At 35.4% G+C, this 16,849-nt stretch overlaps 1 protein-coding gene across 1 annotated transcript; it reads right to left on the minus strand.

Moving 5' to 3' along the window:
* Positions 1-736: 736 nt before the first annotated feature.
* Positions 737-15,554, minus strand: CUNH11orf58 (chromosome unknown C11orf58 homolog). Its single transcript, XM_036426332.2, has 5 exons — positions 15,340-15,554; positions 8,879-8,962; positions 5,864-5,924; positions 4,232-4,341; positions 737-1,207 (listed from the first exon to the last, which is right to left on the minus strand). The coding sequence occupies exons 1-5, from the start codon at positions 15,400-15,402 to the stop codon at positions 980-982; spliced, it is 546 nt and encodes a 181-aa protein (XP_036282225.1). The 5' UTR covers positions 15,403-15,554; the 3' UTR covers positions 737-979.
* Positions 15,555-16,849: the final 1,295 nt, after the last annotated feature.

A 16,849-nucleotide genomic window follows, 5' to 3' on the forward strand; every position in this document is an offset into this window, starting at 1 on the left:
AGAAAGCAACATTACTTTTCAGGAATTAGGTAATCTAGATAGCAGCATTGGGATAAAATGAAGAGAATTTGTTTCAGCTTCTTATTCAATAAGCCTGTTCCTCAATTTTAGATAATGAGGATAAAGGTATCACAACCAAATATGGGAAACTGCTTTCTCTTTATTTAGGACTTAGGAAGAAAATTAACTTTGGTCACATATTACCTAAAAAATAACCAAACCAACAACACCCCCCCAAAAAAAAACCCACAAAAAAACTTTTACATATTCCTAGATAGGACCAAATGATCAGAGATATAATTTCTTTTGCAAAACTTGCCAAATATTATTAAAAAATCTAACATTCAATGTAATTTAACATATATAAAGACTGCTTGAGATCACAGCATTCCAAATGTATGACGGTTGTATTTCCATCCTAGCAGGTGTGAAAAGTATTTGCTCTCATGTTGCTTTGGTCCAAAAGAATAGAGCTGAATCAGTAAGAGTACACTAAGTACCTAACCGTATGCCAACATTAATTTAGATTATTGGCAGCAGAAATATCTATGATGAATAGTTCTACTATAACAAAGTATAATAAAATAATTCTTTTCATGAACACATCAGAGTAGAGATAAACTTTTATGAGAAAAATATGAACACAAAAAAGACAGCTACCATAAACAAAAAATAGTGTCTCCCTCAACTATTTGAAGGATAAAAAGGTGAGATTAGAGGTTTGATAATGCTAATATGAAAGGAAATTGAGTATTGTATTTATTTCTTATTTTATACAACTCTTACGCTTTACAAAATTGATTTTAGTCATGCCCATAAAAGTGTAACCCATGGCATCTGAAAGCAAACACTCTTTGTAATTACTTAAAAGGGCCTTTTTAAAAATTATAATACAAAGGTCTGTGCTCTATAAGCAGTCCTCCACTGTGCATTATAACAATAAGGCTTACTTTTAATACAAAGACTAAGTGTTTGGGAGTTATGAACCACTGGATTTAACAAACATCATTTTATAGTTGCTTTTTGCATCTTTTTTGTTTTTGGGATCCTCCTCTTCATCAGGGTGCTCAGGAGCCTGGAGTTCTTCAGCAGATTCTTCTTTTTCTGACTCTGAATCACTTTCAGAGTCATCTGGACTTTCAGGATCAGGTGAATCATCATCATCATCATCTCCAGCCACATCACCTTCTCCATCATGATCTTCTACCTAAAGCAACAATCAACAGCCTCTTAAATAGATACAATCAAGTACAAAAACTGGAAAAAACATTTCCTAGCCATTAAATTAAGTTTTAAGACTGTCCTATGACCACAGGCTGCCAAAGGAAGAAGTGAAAACTTCATGTGTTTTATATACTGGGGCTTGAGGATTTTGTTTTAAGAAAAGGCTTTGAAGACCACTCATTCACCTATGTGTTCCACCCTCTACCCTGTTTGGAAGCACGAGACAATTTTTTTAAAGTAAATAAGGCAAGTTAACTTCTGATTCATAGAAATGTGGAAAACATTGTTTTGGATATTATAGTATCAACGTTTTGCATATTACACTACTTGGGAATAATAAACCTAATAGTTGTAATATCAAAAAAGATGACTCGGGAAACAACTAAGAGAATTCTTCCAAATCAGTACTGACATATTTCATCTATCTTGAATATTCTTCATGCCTATTTAAGATGTATCTTAGTGGAGACACACACACACACGGATGCACGTGTGAGCGCACAGGGTAAAAAAATAATGACAAAAATATGGGATAAGGGTGAGTAAAAAATGTAGTGATGTGTTCAAATTTAAACAACCATCAACTTAAAATAAGACTGCTATATTTTGTACAGATGGTAACCAAAAGCCTATAAGAGGTATACAAGAAATAGAGAAAGGAATCCAAACATAACACTATATAAAGTCATCAACATATAAGAGAAGAGAGCATGAGAATAAAAAAGGAAAAGAGAACTATAAAAACCACACAATTTAATAAAGATATGTAATGGAAATGGGGGGGGGAAAGCTGGGAAACAATTCTTGTATCAGACAAAACAGACATTAAAGGCTGTATCAAGAGATAAAGGACATTTCATAATTATAAAGGGATCAATCCAAAAAGAGAATATAATTCTTGTAAACACCTACATACCGAACATAGGAGAACCTAAATATATAAAGCAATTATTAACAGACATAAAGGGAGAGAATGACAATAAGACAATAGTAGGGGACTTTAACACCCCATTGACATTGTTGGATAAATCATCCAGACAAAAAAATTAACAAGAAAACAACAGCCTTAAATGACACATTAGACTACATGGACCTGATAGACGAGTTAGGCCACAAAATAAGTTTCAAAACATTTAAGAAGACTGAAATCATCATATCAAGCATCTTCTCCAAACATGATATAAAACTAGAAATTACAAGAAACAGAAAAACACAAACACCTAGAGGTTAAAAATATGCTACTGAACAATGAATGAGTTAATAATGAGATCACAGAATTCAAAATATATCCAGAGACAAATTAAAATGAAAACAATACCCAAAATCTATGGGACACAGCCAAAGTAGTTCTAAGAGGAGAATTCATAGTAATAAAGGTCCAACTCAAAAAAGGAGAAAAGCTCAAATAAACAATCTAACCTTACACCAAAGGAGCTAGAAAAAGAAACAAAACCCAAAGCTTGAGTAAAAGGAAGGAAATAAAGATCAGGGTGAAAATAAAAGAAATAGTTCAAAGAAAATAGAAAAAAGTCCATAAAGCTAAGATGAAAAGATTAAAAAAACAAACAAAACCTGATTAACAGACCAATTATTAGTAATGAAATGGAATCAGTAATCAAAAACAAAACAAAACAAAAAAAAACTCCCAACAAACTAGTCTTGGATCACATGACTTCAGAGTTGAATTCTACCAAAGAAAATTAATATCTATTCTTAAATTGTTCTCAAAGAATTGAAGAAGAAATGCTCCCAAACTTATTTTATCGGGCCAGCATTACCATACCAAAATCAGACAGAAACACTATAAAAATAGAAAATTATAGGCTAATGTCTTTCATAAACATAGATGCAAAAATCTTCAACAAAATATTAATAAACTGAATTTAGCAATAATTCCAAAAATCATACACTACTATCAAGTGGGATTTATTCCCAGTATGCAATGTTGGTTCAGTATCCACAAATTAATTAATGTGATAAACCAGATAAATAAAATGAAAGACAAAAATTATATCTTATCAACAGTTGCAGAAAAGGCATCTGATGAAAATGCAACATCCATTTATGATGAAAACTCTCAGCAATATGGGGAAAGATAACTCAAACACAACATAATAAATATGACATACCCACAGTTAACATACTCAATATTCAAAAACGAAAGCTTTTCCTTTAAGAACAGGAGGAAGACAAGGGATGTCCATACTCATCAACTTTATTTAACAAAGTATTGGAAATCCTGGGCCACAGCAATCATACAAGAAAAATATTTAAAATTTCCATCCAAATTGGACAGGAAAAAGTAAAATTGTCAGATGATAATAGTTGAATGCATAAAGAACATGTGGTTCACATACACAATGGAATATTATTCGGCCATAAGAAAAAAAAAAAATGAAATCTTGCCATTTGCCACTACATGGAAGGATCTAGAAGGTATTATGTTAAGTGAAATAAGCCAGAGAAAGGGAAATATGATTTCACTTATATGTGGAATCTAAAAAACAAAATAAATGAACAGAAAAGAAACAAACTCACAGATACAAAAACAAATTGATGGTTGCCATATGGAAGGGGTGTTGGAAAGATGGGTATAAAATGTGAAAGGGATTAAGAAGTACAAATTGCCAGTTATAAAAATAGTCACAGGGATATACAATAGAGCACAGGGACTATAGTCAATAATATTGTAATTACTATGTATGGTGCCAGATGGGTACTACACTTATTGTGACCACTTCATAAGGTATATAATTGTTTAATCACTATGTTGTACACCTAAAACTAATATGGCATTTTATGTCAACTATACTGAAAAAATGTGCCCTAGCAATTATCTAAAGCAGAATTTACATAAGCTGCTATCAGAAAAGTTATTAATAAATCTCTAAAAATCTCTCATCTACAAAAATCTAGTACAGCATATAAAAATATTTTAAGTAACTAAAATTTTATCAAATTGCAAATTGATTATCTTCCCATTTAATGAAAATACATTAATTACTACCTCACTGAAGCCAAGTCCACAATGTCTTCGATATCTTCCTGACAATTTACTGTCCATACTTTGCTGATATTGAGACTCCAGTTCTTCATTAATTTTCTTGTCTTCTTCCCCTGCATGTCCAGGGTACTTTGGTTATGTTTCAGTCAAATTAATAAAAATATTTGATTACACAAAAAAAACCCTTAATACAAATGCTATTATAATCAGGGCTGATTTCTTGAACTGTGACTAATTTTACAATTAATTTTGTGAATGGATTTCTATACCATACACCTTAATGGACATAAAATAATTGAAATATATACTTATAATTACTTTTTAATAGCCAACCCTTCGAAGTATAAAAATGTTTATAAAATATAAACAACTTATATTTTCCCACATAATTTACACTAGACACAGAGTCTCAGAAAAAGTGTATGGAGTTTAGATCTTCTAAAAATTAAGTACTAGAAACTCTGGCTATTATATATTTTAGCTTATTTATAATCTAAAAACCATTCTCCTGAAAGTGCAAGTTTTCTTCTAGTTACCAAAAAACCTCCAAACAAAACCTTTTATATTAGAATAAAAATAATGAAAAGACACAATTCTTTTGGAGGATGGTTAGATAAAATGACCTTGTAATGGTTCTCCTTTATGACTTCCTTTGCATATCAGTTTATTGAAGCAACATAAACGTTTTTATCATGAAACATGATAAATATTTTTACATATATACTGTTATATGTAGTTATTTAATAGAAAACTAAACTACCACATAAGAACTCGATGTTATCAATACAAACAAAGCTTTCTGTGCATGACATTTTAATTTGTAAATAAAAGAGAAATTTCACATTTTAATCACCAATGTTGGTGCTTTTCATTATTGTCATTTATAAAACCCCCAGTTTGAAAAAGCAGTTGAATATATTTCCATTCTGCAAAGCTCAGCGACTCAACTTTTTGTAGCAATGCAAATTAATTTAGAAATTGTTTAATACCAGAAATATAAAATATCAATTAATTTCTAAAATGTGCTACATATTCTAGGTCAGTAAAAAGCTAATTTAAATACTTTAATTGTTTTGTTAAATATACTAAGGTCATTATGCCCTATTATTAATGTCCATGATCAAGGTCAATTTGAAGTAGGAGAAAATTTCACTTTTCAGCAGATAGAATCTAAATCCAAATCCATTTCCAGTTCTTATTTAAAAGTTTTACCCCCACAATTTTTTTTAAGTTAATTTTTCAGGCTTTGCAATGAATTTTAGTTCTTCAAAGATTTCAGATCAAAATAGTGAATAAACTATAAACCAGTAAAATATGCCAATTATAACATATGCTAAATAATTTATAAAGTAAAAAATATATAAAGTCAATACATACTACAGTTTGTAAGATGAGGCATAAAATCTTACTACAATTAAAATATATAAGTCAGTAAAAATGAAGACTTAAAAGGTCAGTTTCTTGGTTAAAATATCACATTGATATATACTCTATACTCTCAAATCTTCTAAAAATCAAAGTATATAATAATTATTGTATTATGTTTACACATAATGTAATGTGTTTACACATACTATGTACATTTCCAAGTCTAATATTTTAAATATCATTTTAATTATGTTTTAAATTTCTTACCTGTTCTGAAGTGAGATGTTGATTTGTGATCTCCTATAACAAGACGACCAGTATGTTCTTTCTATAAGGAGGCAGAAAATGTATTAGAATTTGAGACCACTAATCTATATATATAAAAGCCCAAGTGACTGTTCGACTGGTAGCTATGAGGCACACTGACCACCAGATGGGGTCTGGCCAATCGGGACTGGGTGAGATGGACCAGACATGCCCTGGATGAATCTGTGCATGGACTGGTTTAAGACCAATCTCCGCAGGCCAGGGACCACAGGAGGGCTTCAGAGTGTGTCTGGCCTGTCTTGTCCAGTCTCGATAAGGGCCAGCAGACTAGCCAGGGAGGGACCCCACCATTACATGAATCTATGCACTGGGCTTCTAGTTTAACATAATTATTGAGTGTCTACTATATGCCTGACACTATACCAGGCTTCTGGGATACAGTGCAGAAAAAAAGATTAAGTTTAGATCCCTGTCTTTATGGAATTTACATTCTAGCAATGGTAGGGATGTGGTAGGTGGGGGGGGGAGAGAAACAAAAGTAAATTATGTATGTTAGAAGGCAGTAAATGCCATTAAAACACATACAAATTAAACAGAGTAGAGGAAGAGGGTGGAGAGTATGTAAAGAACAAGCTGGAATTTTAAGTGGGAAAGACAGATCAACAAAAAAATGAAAACAATCTAAGTATCTTCTTTTCTAAGAAGGCCAATTAAATGAATTGCTTTAACTTTCCCACTTTCTTTTTCTGGTGTCTCAGGCATATCTCATGGAGACTGCAATGAGACTATTTAACTGGCTGAAAATGAAACAGACTTATAATGCATTTTAATAAATCTTTAAAATATAAAAAATGAAAATCATTATTATTACTGACATAACATCCTCAAATTATTAGCCCATTAGAATTTGGTGGCAAATGAGCACCCAATCTCAAACTATCAAAAAGAACACAAGTTAAATAATCTAGTTATATAAAACAAATTTTTCCATTGATTTTTAGATAAGAGTGAGAGGAAGGTGGAGTGAGAGAAACAATGATGTGAGAGAGAGACATCGATTGATTGCCTCCCACATGTGCCCTGGCTAGAGCCAGGGAATCGAACCTACAACCCAGGTACATGCCCCTGACCAGGAACTGAACCCATGATCCTTTGGTGCAAGGGCCACTGCTCTAACCATAGAACCACACCGGCCAGGGCCCAATCCACTCTTCATGGTTCATATTCAGTTTCATTATGTAAAGAAATTGTTCAGTAGGACACTTAGTGACTTTGCAAAGCAATCTTAAATCATCTGTAAAGATATAGTTAACAAATCTTTCTATTGTAAAAGGATGACAGACACATTCTCCATACCCAAAGATACTACTGAAAACTTCAAGCATTAATGTTTTACATGCCATTAACACATAAGCAAATCGATGATTCAATATATTGTTTCTTTAAATTCCAGAAAATACATCATTAACAAGATCTGAATATATAATGGCTGTGGTCTATTCATACTTACTCAGCAAGTTCTCTCTGTATCCAATAAAATACTTATAGTAGTTGGCTAGGATTAGGAATGTGGCCACAAGCCAGAACAAATCAAATCAGCCTATTTGAGCAAAGCTACAATTTTGCCTTGCTAGCAAAGAATTTAATGTATGTTAAACAGTCCATTTACTGGTAGCCAAATTTCTTTTTAAATGTTCAATATGTTCCCTCCCCTTTTATTGATATAATTCACTACTGGTAGCTATAATGCATATTTTGTTAGTGTCCTTCCTAAGTACTCGAAGAGTTTTCATTCTACCAGGTTTAGCATGCTCTCTAAACTATTACTTATTTTATATATCCTTAGCAACTCTTTTATTTGCATGAAACTAGGTGAACTTCAAAACTTTCTATGAAAAATTACACATTATGGAAAATCTGAATTAATGAGACCTACAAATACCTTCTTTGTACAGATCTTCATGCTTTGCATGATCTCTCCCTACCCTCAATCCCACTGCTATATTCTGGCTAACTCCTTATCCTTTCAGATTCAGATCAATTCTATTTCTGGAAAAGTTTCTTATACTGCTAAGTCAGGGCTAGCTATCTTTCTTGTCCATTGAGTCCACAGCACTATGTGTATAGCTCTTTCATAGCAATTATAATTCTGAATTGTTATTATCTGATTTCCTCTATTACATGATGGCTCCAAACATGTGCTATTGCTCTATGTGATGCCCCCCACCTCCCACTAGACCTTGTAAAGTACCTGGCATATAGTGGTCAGTAACTATTGGCAAAACTAAAATGCACAAATACATTCTCCTATAAATAACAAAAACGAAAAGCAGAATTTCATTATAAGGATCTTAAAAGAGAGAAAAATTTCCCTATTTCTTCCACATTCTATTTGTAGAAAGGCTATCAGGACAATGTTACAAAAAAAAAAAAAATGTACTTGCTTACAAAAAATAAATACCTTGCTACCACTGTATTTGAATGTGAAAATAAATTGCTAGGAAAAGAGTTTTTTTTAATAGGTGATGTTTTTCTGGCACCTATATTTTATATCTTCTATTATGTTAATCAAAGGAATTTCATAAAAATAAATTGAACATTTTAAAAATCAGAGATAAAGATTATTCCCTTGGTTACTTCTTCAAGGGCTGGAAGAAGTAATATGACTACCAATGGGTCTGTCCAGTAATACCTTGTATCAAATAATTAGTCTAACAAATGGCAAAACATAAACTTTAACATCTTCTTTCTTCTGTAGGAGTCTCCTCAAACCAAAAATTTTTTCTATACAGTTCCTAAAGCTACTGCCCAGAGGCAATGAGAATCCTAAGAAATAGTAAGAATTTTAAGTGCTCAGTTTGGTCAGCTATATTTCCCAAAGCCTAAAATAATCATGCAGAACAGGGAAATGGGATCCAAGTATTGTATATTCAGTACTTCTCACTTAACATAACATACACAGAAAAAGGTATTATTTTCACAGAAAAGAAAGAAAGCATACTGTCTGATGCTTACCTTTCCTGCGCCCATAAGCCTCAAGAACTTTTGTTTTCTTTCTTCATTACCTAAGTCTGCTGCCTCCCAATTGCTAGATCCAAGCTGGAAAAGAAATTCACATATTAATTTGTTTTGCCTAATATTAAGTATTAAAAATGTTTAAGTTTACCAGTACATTCTAAGTTTTTTTCCCCCTGTCAGTTTTAACTGTGGGCTCATTCTTATTTAGGAAATTAATGCACATGTATAATAAATATGCAGCCAACTTACGATGGCTCAACAAGATTTTTCATATGATGATATGAAAGTGATGCCCATTTAGTAGAAACTGGTCAGAATAAGCTATGATGTTCAGTAGGTTAAGTTTGCATTTTTGACTTAATGGTATTTTCAACTTACGATGGGTTTATTGGGATATAAACACATTGGAGGAGCATCTTATTCCTTTTGTTACCTCAAGGCAGAAGCTTTTAGTTATTTTGTAGCCAGAAAACTTAGTTTTCAAATTTGTTTCTATCAGCATCATCTGAAGGGCTTGTTAGAACACTCCAGGAATTGCAGATTCAGTCGGTCTGAGAAGGGCTCACAGATTTCATTTCTAACAAATTCCTCAAGTGATACGGTTCATGTGGGCAACCAGATGTTAATACCTACTGCCCCAGAGCTTTATAGGACTCTAGAAGATGTAGTACTTTAACACAGAGGGCTGCCAAGTTGTTAGTTTAAGTTAGCTAAATGCTTTTAGGACAATTTAACATCAGAGTTTACTGGACCCTATTTTAGTTTTCCATTTTCTTTTCTTTAATTTTATTTTTATTGATATCAGAGAGAAAGGGAGAGGGAGAGACAGAAACATCAATTATTGGCTGCCTCTCGCATGCCCTCCACTGGCGACTGAGCCTGCAATCTGGGTATGTGCTCTTGACCAGAATCGAACCTGGGACCCTTCAGTCCTCAGGCCAACGCGCTATCCACTGAGTAAAACCAGCTGGGGCATCAGTTTCTTTGTGAGGAGTTCTAGTTTTTGTAAGGATATGTTATGACTTTCATTTACTCTTAAAGGTCTTCCACAGAATAAAGAGAAAGTTTACTTATTTTTTAAAAGAACAGAATAACCCTAGCTGGTTTGGCTCAGAGGATGGAGTGTTGGCCTGCGGACTGAAGGGTCCTGGGTTCGATTCTGGCCGAGGGCACATGCCTGGATCGCGGGGCTTGCAGAAGACGACCAATCGGTGATTCTCTATCATTACTGATGTTTCTGTCTCTCTATCCCTCTCCCTTCCTCTCTGAAATCAATACAAATATATTTTTTAAAAATTTTAAATGAAAAATAAAATAAAAACAGAATAACCCACAGTACCTTATAATTATCAAATATTGGGCCAAATCAGTATCAAATATTGAACCATTTGATAAATCGAATATTGTGGAATCCTAATGTTATTTCTCTCTACATCTTGAAACCAATGCAAGAATTACTTTAAATCACCAATTACTTCTAACTATGCTAAAAATGACTAAAATAGTAAGAAAATAGAAAAATGGTATTAGAAGAGTTTTCTCATTATGTTGTCTAAAGTACTGCATTACTTTCAAGAAAACATCACCCCTCTGTTGGTCATTTCTAGCTTTCTTTGGACACAGTTAATTCAGATTTTTTTCTTTTCTACCCAAAATTGTAAGTGGGTAAAATATTGGAAACTGACAAAAGGCATTTCACAATTATTAGACAAGTAGTGGAATGCAAACTGACAAGTGATGGCAAATTGTATATGCAAAAATCTTATGAGTCTTTGAATTATGAAGTAAATAACTTTTTCCAACCAAAAATCAATTATAGACTAAGAAAAAATATAATATTCTCATCCAGAGAGTAACTCAACAGGAAGGACTTCATCCTGCAATATTTTGTTCTAATAGCATGGACCATCCTGTTTTTCTAAAATGATATATCGGGTCTAGTAATAATTAATGTCGTTTTTAAACACTCGTTTAAAATCTTGCTTGGCGTTGACTTGTATTGACATAACCTTCAAACACGTGGTATCTACAGAACGTGTGAAGTGCAATTAACAAGTTTTGCTTGAAAAAGTTTGTGTTTGGTTTGGTTTTTGTTGCAAAACTAGGGCTAAGAAGATGGCGGATGAAGAGCATATTCGGCACTGCATGCTTTACGAGTTCCAATTAGGAAGAAAAGCAAGTGAGGCTGCAAAAAACATCTGTAGTGCTCTTGGTCAAGATGCAGTTAGCGCCAGAAAATGCCAGCGTTGGTTTGAGAAATTTCGCGAGGGAAATTTTTCGTTAGATGACAAGAGTGGTCGAGGCCGTGTGTCCAATTTTGATCAAGAAGCATTTCAAGCTCTTTTGGTGCAAAATCCTCAAATTACCCAACAAGAGCTTGCGACAACTTTAAATTGTCACAAAAAACAATTTCCAATCAATTGCGTGCACTTGGCAAAGTCCAAAAGTTTGGAAAATGGGCTCCTCATGAGTTGACCGACAACAACCGTAATCAAAGAGTCACAATTTGCAGTTCGCTCCTCTCGTCAAAACCGTTTGCCGTTTTTAGAGCAAATTGTTACCGGAGATGAAGAATGGGTGCTGTATGTTAATTTGAAAAGGCGGCCTCAATGGTTGGACAAAAATGAGGCTCCGCAGCCCACGCCAAAACCTGACTTGCATGCGAAAAAAGTGATGTTGTGTGTTTGGTGGAATTTTAAAGGAATTCTTCATTATGAACTTTTACCATCTACCCAAACCATTACAAGTGCAGTGTAAAGTGCCCAATTGGAAAGGTTAGCCCAAGCTTTAAGAGAAAAAGAACCCGCGCTGATTAATCGGAAGGGCGTAATTCTTCACCACGATAACGCACGACCGCATACTGCAAGAATCACTGCTGAAAAACTGCGCCAGTTGGAATGGGAAGTTCTCCCTCAACCTGCATATTCTCCTGATATTGCCCCTTCCGATTACCATTTGTTTCGTCCTTTGCAAAACTTTCTTCTTGGAAAAAAATTTAATAATGAAGAATGCCTCAAAAATGCACTGACCGAATTTTTTGCATCAAAATCACAAGAATTTTACAACAGAGGGATTAAAATGCTTCCTGAGCGTTGGGCACAAGTAGTAGAAAACAACGGCAACTATATTGTTGATTAAATTTTGTTGTATTGTTTAAATAAATTCGATTTAAAAAAGTATTAGAAAACGGCATTAATTATTACTAGACCTAATAAAACTTTTATGTTATCTGTACACCAAAACTTACTTGATATGGTTTGTAAGTGGACAAATGATGAAGGCAGGTGTGTATACAAAGATGACTAGAATGAATGTACAATAGAAATGAAAGCATTCAGTGATCATTCTAATCAAGTTTATAATTTAAAAATGAAAATTTTCACATTTATGGAGCAGACGACCCCTTTAACACAAAATTATGAGCAATCATATGTTTAAAATAATTCAAGTAGTATTATATTTTGATGATGCAAATGTAAGAACTAGAATAACTTCCTAATAAGCTAAAATCTATTAGAAATAGGTTTGTAATCTTAAATTATATGTTCCAGCTTCACACGTAACAACTAATAGGCAGTTAGCTATATTCAGAGGATGCTCATCATTTTGGGTATGTATGTCATGAAAATGTGGAATACAAATTTGATTTGGTATGGTTAAATTCATATTAGAATTTCTAAAGAAGGAGATTTTCACTATTCTCCTTACTTATGAAAATTATTGGTAAAAAAAGATTAATATAAAAGAAACACTGATGGCCATTTCTTCTGGGCATATGAGAGTTAAAACTATTTGTACTACATGGACAACCATGGCTCTTCTAAATTCCTTTTGGTAAGGGGATTACATGCTGTCATAATTTTGGCTAAGTTCCAAATTTCTGCTTCTTTCCATTGACAGCTTATCTTTTCACAGACCAGTTAGTTCTTAACTATTTCTGGTTCAATATAGTTTAAAAAAATTAAAGTCTAGTGAAGCTTAAGTTCTGAATTCCACCAAAATCACTCGCTCTCTGTTAACCTCCTAGGCTGGCATTTAACATCTTTTCATTCCTTATTGTATCTATACAGCAAGGCTTCTTTAAAACTCTTGTCTTAACACTTAAAATTGCACAGTGTTTTACAACTTGCAAACTGCTTTCATTTACAGTCTCTCAAGAGTCCATTTAATAAATAAAGACAATGAGGCAAAGAGGCTAAGGGATTTGCTTCCATCCTCTAGCCTTAAGTCCTCTGCTCTTTCCACATTATACCCTACATGAGATAGAGTATTTGGAAATAGTTTATGAACTAGTTATAAAAATATATAAAAAGAGCAAATGTTCAATGTCTTTATATAAATAACCTTATCATTTACAATTTATAATCCTAATACTTTTAAAGCTGTTGATATTCTATAGAACTGTAATCAATTTACCTCCAATAATACCATAGTAACTTTTGGAATTGTCAGCATTTTCCTAGAGTTGGATTCTGTGATTTAATATCTTTTTAAATATTTGATAATCCCATTTAATATGTGAGGTCAGTGGGGGGGAAAAAACCCTTCAATTATCTTTTACATGCAGTGGATGTTCATCAGAAACTATTGACCAACTACATGTTATAATTAGTTGATTTTCTACAATTTATATGTATATTTAAAAACATTTTAAAATGTTTTACGTATATTAAAATATTTTACAAACAAGTTCTTAAAAGATAATTCCCAATTACCATTAAAAATAAAATTCATAGGAAGCAAACTTAAAAAAATCCACTATTAAGGGATAGGTTATTGTATTGCACTATAATATAAAATCAACAACATAATCAATTTTAGGGAATGTGTGATGGTGCTAAGTCCTGATTTGATTTATAACTATAACCATCATCTTCAAATAGAATGCTTGTAGAACTGGAAAAAGTCTTAAAGGTCATCTAGTTTAAATTGATCCCATCAGAAGCTATGTGTCTTAATTACTTAATCCCCTTAACTTTGTGTTAAATTACTTAATATCACCAAGAATTTTCTGTCAAGCTAAAAGAGTATGTCTCTTGAGTCTAGCAAAACAGGTACCTAACATTCTAACAATCAGGTCACAATTAAATATGAAGAGGGAAACAGTGTAATAGCTTTTGAAATGGCACCCAGGTTAATTAAAAGCCTAGATAAATTCACAGCATGAACTGGATTACCATATCAACAAGAAGAGATCTAAACGCCTCTTGTAGGGAGGAACAGAGGGCATGAATAAAGCTCACAATAACTATTCATCCTCAAACCTTTACTGATTGCTAATCTTTCTTGCAAAACTCAAAGTACCTTACTATTCTGGACCCTAACCCTTCCACCCAGAGTGGTGGGTCTTAACCATTATTTCGCTTGCTACAAAAGATACACACTAGTAGTATTCAGTGAGCCTTTTTATGATTCACAAAATAAGATATTATGAAAGGCACTGAAGTATAAGAAAAAAATAAAAAACACACACGATACATTCGGTAGCTGCAGTGCTTTAAACGGAAAGAAAACTAGATGTTGTTCCTTCACCCTCCTTAAAGATGACCTCCCCATCAGCATTCTCAGGGGGCATGTATTTACCCACTGCAAGGTGACCTCGTTTTAAGTTTATTGGATACTGCAGTCTCCATGACAATGAATGCGCTAGGAGCTGGGGCAGATACATACCAAAAGGCCTATGATAAAGCACATACTTATTCATCTTTGAATTTCCAACATCTGACACAGCAGTAAATATTTAATGTGTTACTTTAGGAAATGAATGGTTTGCTATTTAAACTGACGTGCTGGGGTGGGGGTGGGGGTGAGGAAATCCGAGGGAGAAGGGAGGAGGGGAGAGGGAGGTACTTGACATCAAAACGGGCTTCTAGGTCGCAACGTCTCAGACCTCAGCACCACCTTGCGCCAGTAACAAATGACTCCCCTGATACAATTTTTTCCATTCCACACTGTTCTGAGTTTACTCTTAACAGTAAAGACTAACTGTTAACAATACGCTGCAACAATAAACCCGGCCGGAGAATCTGCCTGCCTAGATTGCACGAACACATAGACCCGTGTCACAGGAGCAGTTTTAAGCCTAAAACAGGGCGGGTCCTGCCGTCTCTCTCCCGAGTGGAAAGACCCGACCAAGAGGCTTCCTCAGCCCCCAAAGGGGCAGAGAAGACCTCTTGACGACGCTCTTTCACTTCCCGACCTGTCGACAGTACAGGATTTCCTTCCTCGACTCCCCTTCCTACGCAGGCCTCTGGTGCTCAGCGTGCGGCCCTCTTAAAACCTTGCGACCCTAAATAAAAAAGGGAGACATTTCCCAGTCCTCTGCCCCCCTCCCCCCTCCGCCTTCCCTTCCTTTTCGGGCCACCTCCGGCGCTTTCCTCCATCTACACCCACCCTTCCCGGCCTACCCCAACCCTCAGTAGGCCTCAACCCTCATCCATTCCGCCATTGTTATTTACATCGTCGTCTGGGGAGGCAGAACGCTTCACCCCGTGCGGATGGGACTCCCTGGCAGCACTCATCGTTGCGGGGACCCCGACAGCAAATGCCAAAAACCGAGTCTCTGTTCTTCTCAGCTCCGGCACCAGCAGCCTGCAATCTGCCTCCCGGACCAAGCAGCGCCACTCCAGAACGCAGAGCACGTCGGCCCTTCTCTGCCGCAGTCGTCACGACGCAGCCGCTCGCCACCCCTAGAGCACCCTGGGAGTTGTAGTTTCCTGGCTGACTCCGTACAGCCTGAACGAGAGGCGAAGAGGGGCTACGAAAACTACTATTCCCAGGAAGCTCAGCGGCGCACCTCGCGCTATGTGGCGGGAGTGTCCTCTGAGGCCCCGCCCTCTCCGGCCGGTGGAGGAAGCTTTCCCGCGGATGGGTATGGCGGTGAGCGTTGTGGCGAAGCTTCCTTGGCACAGAAGGAGACTTAAGAGTGGGTTTTTCGCTTTTCACTAAGGTGCCGCCCGGTTGACCTACGTGTCCGTCATAGTTAAGCACCTTAGGTTTCAATGTAACGTTTGAGGCTTCTTATGTGAATCCTCACGAGTGAGCTTACTCCCAATACAAAAACCTTTGAGGGAAAAAATGGCTTCTACTGTTTCCACCCCGGTGCTCTCTTATGACTGGTAGAGGTTTCGAGGTGACCAGCGGTGCAGCTTTCTAGAAGTTTCCGAGGAATATTTTGCTGCTTTCTCTTTTTCACTGAGATGAGTCCGCAATGATGGTGCACCAGTTTTATGGGCAGTTATTGAAACTAACATCCCCCACCCCCAGGGAATTTTGTAAGCTTTCCTCATGGCTTTGTATGAAGTGGCAGCGACCCTGTGTGATCCGGCTGCTGGTGTGTAGGCATTGTATTTTGGGGGGAGTCTTCACCAAGTGAAGCCCCCCATCCCCAAACCAGGATTTCTGTCAGAAAGCCATGTTATCTTTTTTTCCCCTTAAGAAAAAATATTTACTGTTTTTATTGAGGTGGAATTCACATAACATGAAATTAATCATCTTAAAGTGTACAATTAAGGGGCATTTAGTGCATTCAGGGTTCTGCAACCATCACCTCGATCTAGTGCTAAGACATTTTCATCACCCCAAAAGGAAATTCAGTACCCATTAAGCAGTCCCTCCCTAGCAACCACTCATCTTCACAGAAACCGCGGCACCTAAAGGTTTTATTTAGATGTCGGACATTTGTTCATGCAGTAGCAAGGTATCTGAATGTTTAACCAGGCTTGAACCTGTCTGCCTTCAAACCTAGCGTTCTGTGAGGATCCATGGCCTTACTTTTGAAGCTTTCTGACCTTGATTAAAAACTTGATTTTTTTTTTTTTTTAAGCAAAAGTCAGTAAATGGGATGACAGTTCACAAACAGTTGCATTTTGGTACTGAAAAATAGCCTGTGAAACTGCTTCACTATTAGCCCCTGAACTCAGCAGTTGCTTTAGTTTGCCCCTGTAGAAACAGTGTCATTTTTCTCGA

Source organism: Pipistrellus kuhlii, unplaced genomic scaffold, assembly GCF_014108245.1.
Source record: "Pipistrellus kuhlii isolate mPipKuh1 unplaced genomic scaffold, mPipKuh1.p scaffold_m20_p_9, whole genome shotgun sequence".
In the NCBI taxonomy this organism is placed as follows: Eukaryota; Metazoa; Chordata; class Mammalia; order Chiroptera; family Vespertilionidae; genus Pipistrellus; species Pipistrellus kuhlii.